We start from the raw sequence: 10810 nt of genomic DNA, 5'->3' as shown, positions 1-10810 counted from the left end.
TTTAAAAGCAAACACGAAATTTCAACATTTTTCTGAGATATCGATAGAAATGGAAAAATGGCGGTTTTAGGGCGTTAGAGCGAGCGTGGCAAAATTTTTTTTGACAAATCGATAGAAGTTTACAAGACTAATAAAAATGTGAAAAAATTTCGAAAACATGGCATTTTTGGGCGGTTTTATGGCGTCTAGACTGGGTGTGGCAACATGGGTCAACAAACTTGCGATGCAAGTCTTTGTCTCTAGAATCTGTAATCCTTCTAGCTTTTATAGTTCCTGATATTTCGACGTTCATACGGACAGACGGATATGACCAGATCGACTTGGCTATTTATCTTGATATAGAATATATATACTTTATATGGTCGAAACCGCTTCCTTCTGCCTGTTATATACTTTTCAACGAATCTAGCATACCCATTTACTCTATTGTCTTGTGGATTCCTATCGGTTTACCAAAGCCATTTTATCTCTTCAAACTCCCACATTTATGAAATAACTAAAAATGCTTTTCCTTTTTTTTTTTCTGATTTTCCCAATTCCTTTCGTTATGCGTTTTTTATTGCACAAGCAGCTAGGTAACTTGTAACTGATAGTCGAGGCTCTCGGCTACAACGTTTCAAATTTTTGTGATGCAAGTTCGCAGGTAAGGTCGACTGGAGAAACATTCTCGCAAGGTATCAGTTATCAGTTCATATGGGTTTGCTTTTAGGTAATATGTGTTTATATTTTTTATTAAGAGTTTTTATTTAAGCTTACATAATAGCATACATAACTTTTAGTTTGCGCATTTGTAAAGTTTATTTTACTAAATTACATTTGTTCAGTTGCCAAAACATTGACGCATTTCATGATTGCATTTGCATTTAATTTTCGATTGCGTTGGCAATCGCCGCCTACGTATTTGTTCAACATTTGTTTGCCAATCCGGCAATTTTTTCAGTGAACAAAAAGGGAAATAAAAGTGCTGTTCATATACCACGCCGCATCTGCGTTGTGTGCCGCACATTAAATGCAATCCAGAAAAATTGAAGATATATTTACGCAAACTGCACTTAAGTATTTAAAATATTTGCTTTCATTTTGGCAAATGCAATCGTTTGCTGCACATCAATCTCGTATCGGACCAATCCATCAAATTCGGGACGCGGGATTAAGGCACAGCAAGCAGGGTTCATTACAGATAAAATTATCATTATGCGTACGGTATAAATTCACTAAGTCACATTCCAAGGTTTAACAAGAAAACGACCCACACTTGCTTGTGAGTCTTTTAGCTTCACGGCAGCAGTCGGGGATTAAAACGCCCCATGAATAGAATCATACCCGTAGGGTTGTGGCGCACAAAGTATAAGAAAGGCTTGTCGAAGCGCAGTCGTGGAGCGTCAGGGACACGAGCCTGGCGTGGACGGAGTGGCAACGGCAGTTCCAAGTATTTCGGGTCCAGAAGGTCATCGTAGAAGCCTCGTCCCAGTGCAGATTCCTGCACCAACGAGCCGAAGTCCACGACCCTCTCCGAAGAATCAAAGGCGTCGTCATCTGTGGCATCTACGTCCTTGTTTCGCTTACGCAGTGGTGGCGCGGGGTACATTTCCACATGGTGGTGTTCCGAGATCTTCTCCTCGCCGCAGGTGCTGAACGTGTTGATCTGTATCATGTCGGACAGGAAGATGTCGCGATTTCCGGCGCCAGTTAGACCCCGCAGGTCGGCAAAGTCAGACTTGAAGAGACCGCGTAGACCCATCTTTTGCAGACCCAGAGAGGCGTTAACGAAAGAGCGGTGTGAAAAGCGCGGCAGTTGCACCTCCATTCCTGGTCGATCCATAAGGGACGTGAGCAACCTACGCCAGGCCTGCTTGTCACTAAACGCCGTCTCCACTAGACTGCGCTCGAGTCGGTCGAGGTTGTCCATCGGAGAAATGGAGCTCTGGTGGCCAGGCATTACATAGACTGTGCTAACAGTGTTCTGAACTCGACCGAAGGAAACGACGGTGGCGTCCAGGCTGGGTTCATACCCTGCCAAGAAGCCGGAACGGTACAACACTGCTGGAATAGGCACGAGCCGGCGCTGGCGAACTGTAGGATGCACTTGGAAGAACATCTCTCCATCACGATCAGTGGTGGAGCCATGCGAGCAGTCTGTCTGGAAAAGATTGGCCGAGATGGTGGCCAATGGTCCGTTTACCCATACGCTATTTGTACGTAGATACTCAAGAACCTTCCCCATCGTGTGGCGTTTCACCAGAAGGTTGGTTCGACGTCTCACGATGTCGTTAACCACGTGAAAGTTAACCTCCTCAACATGTCCGGCGTAAAGCTGCTGGGTCTTCTCCTTAAAGAAGGGTAGAATTTTTCCGTTGGCCCTATCGCTGAATATTTCACGCACAAAAGCAGCAGTCGCTATATCGCTGTCCGAAGCTTGTTCCACTGAGTTGGTTATATTCTTGAAGATGAGGTGCGGATTGAAGGTGACCATGTCGTCCAATTTCAGGATCTCGTTCATCTCGCCAGAAGTGCTACCGCGCGCTCCCAGAAAGACCATAGAAAGCATGGACGTGAGGGCAAATGGGGATATGACCAAACTTCTGGCGGAGCTGATCTTCTCCGAGGTTATAGCTCGCCAGTAGCTAAAGGCCAGCTCGTTGCAGAGGCGGGCGAAGGATTGCAGATCCTCATCCATCATCGCGGTGGAGGCCTCCAGCCCCTGAGAGGACTCGGGACTTGGGTCTAGCTTTACGGGTGGTCGAGTTGATTGTGTGGAGCTGGCCATCAGATTGATTAGCAAAGGTGGCCGTTGGGAGGGACGCTGCTGGTTGAGCATCGATTGACTATGGATCGGGACTTGTAGTTGGACCGGGTCTGCCTTATTCGCATTGTAAGGCAGAACCTTTGGCGGCTGCATATCCAGTTGGTTGTATCCCCCCATTAGCGAGGGTTGAACGTAGTAGGAAACTGGCTTTAAAGTGCTTAGTCGCTTTGTTGTTGGTGGGGGGACACTAGTAGTACTTGTTGACCTAGCTGGGGCTTCTGTAATAGTTATTTTAGTACTGCTCGTCGTTACAGTTGTACTGCTAGCCAGCATGGGAGGTATGTGGTAAGCTGCTTGATCATCCTCGTCTTCTTCATCCGCTTGATCTACTGGCGGATTCCCGTAGTTGCTAAGGGGCAATTTCACCTTGTAGTTATAGTTATCCTCGTCTGATTCAGTTGCGCTCTTATTCTCGCCGACTCCTTCGGAATTGGGGTTCAGAGGCCTAACTACAGTCGCTGTTGTTTCGCCTAGCTTTACGTAGGGATCCTCATTGTCCAGCTGTATTTCTTGGGTACTTGTTACTGGCTCCGCACTTTCAGCATCCTGTTCTTCCGAAATGGTAGCTGTAAGTTCGTCGGAAATTTCTTCCATCGACTCGTCGTTCAGTTGTTGCGATTTCACTGTGCTCAACTCGATTTTCTCAGTAACCTGCTCGGAGCTTAGCGACATGTCAGAATCTGAAGATGCCAAGGACATATCACCGGGAATTTGAGTGACCGGTGATTTATCCTCCTCCCGTTCTCCGCTGGGTGGATATTGATACTCAGGCTGCAGTTGCGCGGCGTTGGTGTCAGTGACCTCCACCACAATTTGGGCTTCCTGCGGCTGTGGTTCTAAGTACACATGCTTTTCCGTCGTTGATGATTGCTCTTCTTCCTGGGCATCTTGGTAAATATTAGTTGGTAGTGTTATTTCTTCTACCACGGACAGCTGCGTTGTTGACCCAGGCTCTTCCGACGTGGAAGGCTCGGGCTCTGTCTCCTTTTCTTGGATATCTATGTTCGGCGTCTGCTTCTGCTCCTTGGTATCATTTTTTAAGAGCTGCAGTATTTCCTCTTCATTTTCCCGGTTCGTGTTGCTTTCAGGAATGTTGCTATAGGTAGTCGTTGGTTCTTCGCTGCCGGAACCCTCCTCGCTAGAAGTGGTCTGCTGGGTGGGATCTTGTGGTTGAGGCTCGATGGGTGTGGTGGATTCAACACTGTCAGCATCGGTGGTTTCCACGGAAGGGGTTTCTGTGTATATCTCCTCTGTCGTTGCAACGGTTTCCTGCCCAATGGTCTCCATAGTTGATTGAACTTCTATTCGTTCATTGGCAAAAACTTGCTGCTCCTCATCTTCGTCTTGCTGTTGCTGCGCATAAATCTGGGACAGCGATAAAATCGGTATACGGTGGGTGCTTGTCTCTAAGTGCGTTGGACTTTCAGGCAAAGCTTCCGGATATGTGGATTCCTTCTTGAACGGACCCGCGGTTGTTGTACCGTGCGTCTGCTGTATTTGGTTTACCTCCGTTTTTTCTATGTTTGGCTGGAGCAAGAAGGAGGTATTCAGTTGGGCGAAACTGGTCAGGCGATTGGAATCGTCGGCTGGTTGGGCGTTTGGCGGGAGCTTGTTTTGATCGCCTTGGGTTATTTGCTGGATAACATCGGATATAAGGAATTCCAACTCATCCTTTGTTTCGTTCGAGTTTAAAGGAACGTCTGAGACAAGAGTATTGCTGCCGTCAACTAACGTTGAGGCCACAGTGGCCGCCTGGGTCTGAAAATTGGCCATTGATATTTGGTCCGTGGGCTTGAGCATTTCTAGGTTGAGTTGCTGAACGAGGTCGGCGATCAGGGGGGTTACTTCGGTACTGTCCATTTCAGCGACTGTGCTGGTCTCCGAGACTGGAAGTTTAGTAGTCTGTTCTGTGGTGACAACCGCTGCAGGCACCTCCTCCTTCACTTCTAGGTCAGTGGGGTATGATTGGCTAGCTTCTGATACGTTTTCGTGAACTGACTCTACAACAGACTTATCTGTACTTTCGTCAACGTCATCATCCACTTGTGACATCTGCGTTGTAACTAGAAACTGTGTCAGTCCGGGCAACTCGGTGGTCTCCGTCTCCTCCTGTCTGTGATCAGTCTTTATGTGCTGTAGTGGCTCCGGCACCCTTGTTACTGTAAAGTATTGTGGTCTAGCGGTGATCACAACTACAGGTGTTTGGTCCTCGTTTTCATTCTCAAGGCTGCTGATAGTGGTATCTGCTGGTTGCTGCTGGACCACTGAAGATTCTGTGAATTCGGTGATATCCTCATCTTCCTCTGAGAGCATCGTGGCCAAAGTACTGCCTCCGTAGTGGGAAGTAAGCGGCTTGTGGCTGGTCGATAATTTGGTGGGCTTGCTGGGGGTTGTTGTAATAGAAGAACTTGAAGGCGTAGTTGTTGAAGCCGGAGTGGTGCTGGATACGACTGCTACTTTCTTCTTGTTGGCTAGTGCCTCTATCTCGAGCTTGCTCTCTGCACTGTCGTATTTCACCGGACTTGCACCAGAAGCCTCTTCACCCTTGTCTGACGCCGACAAGTCCTGGGTAAGTGACTGCACTATTTGATCCATGGAGAGAATCTGATCTGGCGAGAGCTGTGGAGCCGGCGATGGTGAGCCAAGGTGCAATTGCTGCTGCAGTTGTGACAGCGAAGGAAGCGGCGTCTTTTTCAGAGGCTTATGTTGCACTGGTGGTGGAGTTAGTAAAGTAGACACATTTTGGACGGCGTCATCGTTGTAGCTTGGTAGCGGATAAAACGGTTTGTGTGTGGTGGTGGAGGAATGAATGACGTAAACTATGCCATAGGTCTCGGTTTGCGGCTCCCCAACAATCTTGCTCGACTCAGTTGTGGTGTAATGAACTGGACGACCTAATCCATGGTTGTGTTGCTGGGACAGTGGACGGTTTGCAGGTTTGTTGTGCAATTTCTGATGGTGTAATGCTGGTGGTATTGCCGTGGTCTTAGCCGGTGCAATGCTTGTTGTAGTAGGAGCAGTCACTGTTGTTGTGGGCGCCTCGGTGGATGTTGTTGTGTATGTTTCAGTTGATGTTGTAGTAGAAGCCTGTGTTGAACTCGTTGTTGTAGGCTCTGGTTCGGAAGTGGTGGTAACCGTACTCTCTGCCGGTGGCTCTGTTGTTTGGGGCTCAGTGCTTGTGATCACTGGTTTGAAAGTGGTAGTTGTAGTGGTTACTTCTTGCGCTGGCATTGTTGAAGTGATAGATGGGTTACTTGTTGGTCTCTGCGGTCTGGAAGGCTTTTGAGGTACCACAATCTGCGATCCACTTACTTCCTGGATCTGTGGCCTGGGCTTAGACGTTGGCTTACGTTTTGGCTTGGAAGGCTTGGAGCTGCCACCAGAAGATCCTGTACCCGGTGTTCTGGTGGGTTTTCGTTTCTTCTTTTTGGGTGTGGTCGATGCGGGTGCTTGTGTCGTTGTTGTCGTACTTTCTGTTGTTGCTGGAACAGGCTCCTCCTGAGTGGGTGGCTGTGTTTCAGGCTCTGGAGCCGGTGTGGTTGTTGTTGTCGTCGTCGTTGACGTGGTAGTTGTCTTTCTTTTGATCTTCTGCTTTCCGGCTTGAGATGTAGTTTGAGTTGTACCATTACCGTTAGGCTTTTTCACTCGATGTGGCTGGTTCGGCTTGCGCTGCACACTAGCCGGCTTCTTGGCCAGCTGGTGGGTGAGCACAACTTCTGTGGTAGAAGGGGCGCTGCTCGAGGAGGTGGGCGTGTGGATTATCTCTTGGTTGTTGTAAAATACCCTTCGTGTGGTCGTTTCCGGACGCTCTGATGTGCTGCTCGGTTGCTTCTGGTAGATGGGCTGCATGTGCACGAGCTCAAAATGTGGCATATTTGCGGCAACCTGCTGGTATTGCTGCATTCCCGTGTACACGGACTCCATTGGGTCCAGCTCCTCCTGCACCACCTGCGGAGTTACAGCGGTAGTGCTGGGAGTTGTAGTCGTCTTACGCTTTGTCCCCGGCTTACGCTTCGCGGGCTTCGGTTTCTTTGTGGCCATCGTTGTTCCTGTCGGCGTCTTATTGGGCGTTTCCAGAAGTTCCGATTCGGCCGTCATCACAATTTGCTGTGGGCGCTGCTGAGGGAAAATATCCCCACCAGTGTTGCCGAAAATGGCGGGCAAAATTAGTGACCAAGACGATGAGACGTCGGGCGTGTCCAACAGAGGAAGAAGCAGTTCCCCAGAGCTATTCTTTGCTGAGCTGGAGGCCATCTCCTTATTCAAGACATTTTGCACACTGTTCACTATGTCTTGGACATTCTTATCGGGATGGCTCTCAGCTAGCGGAGCCGGATGAATTATCGATGGTCCCTCGCCGTCACCGTTAGCAACGATACTCTGAATCTCCTGCATGGTCATCAACCGCTTGACTAGCTCGCCGTGATCGTCGAACGTATAGAATTCGTAGCGGTCTGGGTTAAGGAGATCGATTGGACTAGCCACTTGCAATGATGGCTGTGGTTTGGGAACTTTGTGTCCAAGGGCATCTGTAAATTGCGGCTCATTTCCGTCGAGAATCACGGACACTGAAGGGTTTGCACTAAAATGACAAGAGATTTTAAAAAAATTTTAGTCGTTTATTTTTATTTATTTGGGAATGTTTTATAGATCAACACACTGTTTCCCATGCGCTAACTAACGTTGATCTGCTTAAAGTATACCAGTTTTTATTGCGGGCTTGTTACTTAAAACTAGCAGAAGTTTTAACTGCGGAAAATTCTATAAGCTTATGATCCAATTTGTTACATTTTACCTTTGTAATTTTATTTTTTCTAATTATAGTAGTATATGACAATAGTAGTATATGTTGTAGATTTATTTGTAGATTTATATTTGACGATTTAAACCCATCAGGAGAGATGTGGAATGTGCGATCTTCCAGGCGAAGTAGTACAAATCCAGTAGTACAAATCCTGCCTGTTGTATGTCTAAAAGGGCTGCTACTGCATAGCCTTTCTTTTCCATAGCCCCGAGGTGAAAGTTCGCTACTCAGGCATGCAAATGGAAACCAAAATAGAAATTCGGGCTTGTAACATCCTGGCATGTAAGCAGTCTGTTAAAGGTCTGCCTCTCAATCATTTTTCCCAGGGAAGGGAGTAGACCTGTAAGAGTCAACGTCTGGCGGTGGTTATTCGAGTTTACGGATCATTATTCATTTCTAATTGAATCTTTTATTTCTAAGGTTTCGGAAAAAATACTGTTGAACATTGAAACAAGGAACTGCAATGCTTGATGTGTTAGCAGTCTGATGATTCTATTGTAAAGAAGAGCTGCTTTTGGAGTTTTCTTGGATGAAAGTTTTGGTATTAGTTCCATCACGTCGTCCAGTGTTATAGCACTAGCAGATAGGCTCATTTGAAAGGGCGCTTCCAAATACTCTTCAACCTAACACCAATATTTTCCAATCCAAAGTTATAGGGTGTAATGCGTTGTTCAAGGTTGTTAGCGAACACTTCAGCATTTTCGAGCTACTGCGACACACGCCACCATATTTTTGATTGCCGATTTTGGAGTGGGCTATGTATTGAATAGTTTCGTAATTCCCCACATTGAGTAGTTTGTACCCACGTCAGTACCCAAGTTATCCAGAAAGCTATATATTTTTGTCTGCTTTCTTCGAGCTAGAGACTCATGCAGGCAGTTGGCAAGTCATCCCTTGATTTTGTTGTAACCAGTGGACATGGTGTTGGCAGGCTGATATACAAAGTCTTCAGGAACTCTCTTCAGATCATCTACCCATTCTAGCTGTTTTGTATGCTACACTTATAAACACAACGCCCACGTCTACTTACCCATAATTCTGTCACAAAAATATTCAAAACTCATCTTGAACAATTGAGTGAGGTCAATATGCAAAACAGGGACGCGGTGCATATTGATAATAAATAAATTATTTGCTCTGATTGTTGCACCGAGAACTCTACTAAAATATTGGCTGCTTCAGCTAAAACGAAGATTGCGAAAGGAATATGCTAGAACAGGAGACCTACTTATACAACGGATTTGATGTAGACTTGCCAAATTCCTGCATAAGGCTCTAGCTCATTAAGAGGTACTTTTGTTTGATTAATTACTCTGGTGTTTGCGGGATATTTTAACATTCGATTTCGTGGATATCCTTTTTCCTAACCGTCTATCAACAAGTAAGCGCTACTGCACATTGTACCTAGGTGAGTGGGAGATTCTGCGTATAAAGCTGTTTTAGAGGAAGTATCGTTATCGTTTATCCCTGTCGCGTTGCATACTTGACGGCGCAATGCTGGCATTTTAATGGAAATTGAAAACTATGCAATAGTTGGAGAAAGTCACGCAGTCAGCCAGCCATCCTCCTCCATCTGACGCAACTGCATATGTATCCCTATCTGCATTTGTGCAGCTCTTAATGGAAATATCTCGGCACACACTGCGCTTTACATATGTTATGTTGCATCTGTGAGTGCGTCTGTATGATATGAGTATGCAAGTAATTCCGCTTGTGGCATGAGCACATCATTAACATTTAAGCACGTGAGTCGAAGCGTGCTTAGTCATATGCAGCTGCAACACACATACTATATATGTATGTATGGACACACATAAAAGCATATGCCATATGCCATAAGCCGGGTATGATGCCTCGTCAAAATCATCAGCGCGGTGGAGGCAAATCCGTTCATGCGAATATTAAGTGCAGAAATGTGTTGCAATGGGATTAGGACGAAAATATTCGATAGCATTTGAGTGAATTTTCCACTGCATCCCAACGATTTGCAGCTTAGTCCGATCTGGCCTTTGGGGCAAATAAAATGATTTATTGACTTATTTCCAATTTAATTTTTAGGTAAGCATTGCCGTCCAAGTGACGTTTTGTGGCACAAGACCCAAAGAATGTCAAGCGCACGGATTGGTTTTAATTGGAATCCAGAGGGCATTGCAGCACAATCAAAAATACATGTAAATACAAGTATTGCAGTTGCGCTTGACTTGTTTTGCTAGTTTTCAACACGGAGCTGCGAGTCATCAATTTCATTATCATCGTTATCACCATCACTGGCAACAGCTCGCAGTCATTACCAACGGTAAAAGGAGGAAAAAAGGAGGGCGAACAGCTGACGCAGAAGGGCGCTGGTTGCGAACAGTGGAATTAATCAAAAAACCGTAACCCGTTAATATGAACGATCTAAGGCCCGTTGAGAAAACGACGGGCCTGCCACAGAAAAGGAAAAGTGTGCCAATAAATTCTGTTTTGCTGTATTCCATCTCTATCTCTCTCTGCTTAATGTTAAGCCGTTTTGGGGCCCACTTCAATAACATCGCGCCCACATAAGCCCAATTGATTAGCATTGATTTAAAGTTAATGAGCACTTCATTTGGACAGTGTTGTCTGGCCCTCGATTGCAGCCCACCTTTGCCTAGCTACCACCTACTACCTTAGAGCCAACGCCAACTCAATGGGATTCCAAACGCGTGCCACAAAGTATGCTATGCTTTTCTGCCCGCTCCAGCACGCTTTGCGGCCTGAGAGCAAATTAATTAAAAATACTAAGGCGAGGACCCAGCCTGACCAACCCACGCTTTTCAATCGGAACGGCAGCTACAACAAAGCAGAAATTCTATTTCAATTAGTGGCAAAAATTGCAAAAAGCTGTGCAAACAAAAGATTTTCCTTAGCAACAGCAACACCGATAGAAACAACAAACAAAGGGCAAAAAAATTAGAAGTGGAAAAATAGCGCACCCTTGTACACAGAAAATAATAAGATTGGAGATTAAAAACAATATAATCTAGCTCAATCTGATAATATTTAAGTTTGTTTCTTTAACTTATTTTTCGGAAAACTAATCTAATTCCGATACTATATTTATTATTTATACTAGGCGAGTCGGATATTTGAAGTTATTTTCAGTGATACTCGTAGTGGTAAGAAGTTCAGTGTTGATTCCTTAATTCTGATGAGCGTAAGTCCCAGTATAAAACTCGTGT

General features: G+C 45.7%; 1 protein-coding gene across 1 annotated transcript in view, besides 3 other annotated features; it reads right to left on the bottom strand.

The window, feature by feature from the left end:
- Nucleotides 1-409: part of a mobile genetic element that runs on past the window's edge.
- Nucleotides 410-700: 291 nt separating this feature from the next.
- The window catches only part of CG43366 (uncharacterized protein), a 37469-nt gene continuing 27359 nt past the window's right edge, over nt 701-10810 (bottom strand). Inside the window, exon 4 of the mRNA NM_136344.3 lies at nt 701-7388. Within this exon, the coding sequence (NP_610188.2) occupies nt 1277-7388 (6112 nt within the window). The 3' untranslated portion in view covers nt 701-1276. The remainder of the gene's footprint in view (nt 7389-10810) is intronic.
- Nucleotides 7425-8499: a mobile genetic element.
- Nucleotides 8500-8892: a mobile genetic element.

The sequence above is a fragment of the Drosophila melanogaster genome, chromosome 2R, assembly GCF_000001215.4.
Source record: "Drosophila melanogaster chromosome 2R".
In the NCBI taxonomy this organism is placed as follows: Eukaryota; Metazoa; Arthropoda; class Insecta; order Diptera; family Drosophilidae; genus Drosophila; species Drosophila melanogaster.
This window is presented reverse-complemented; position numbering and strand designations above follow the sequence as displayed.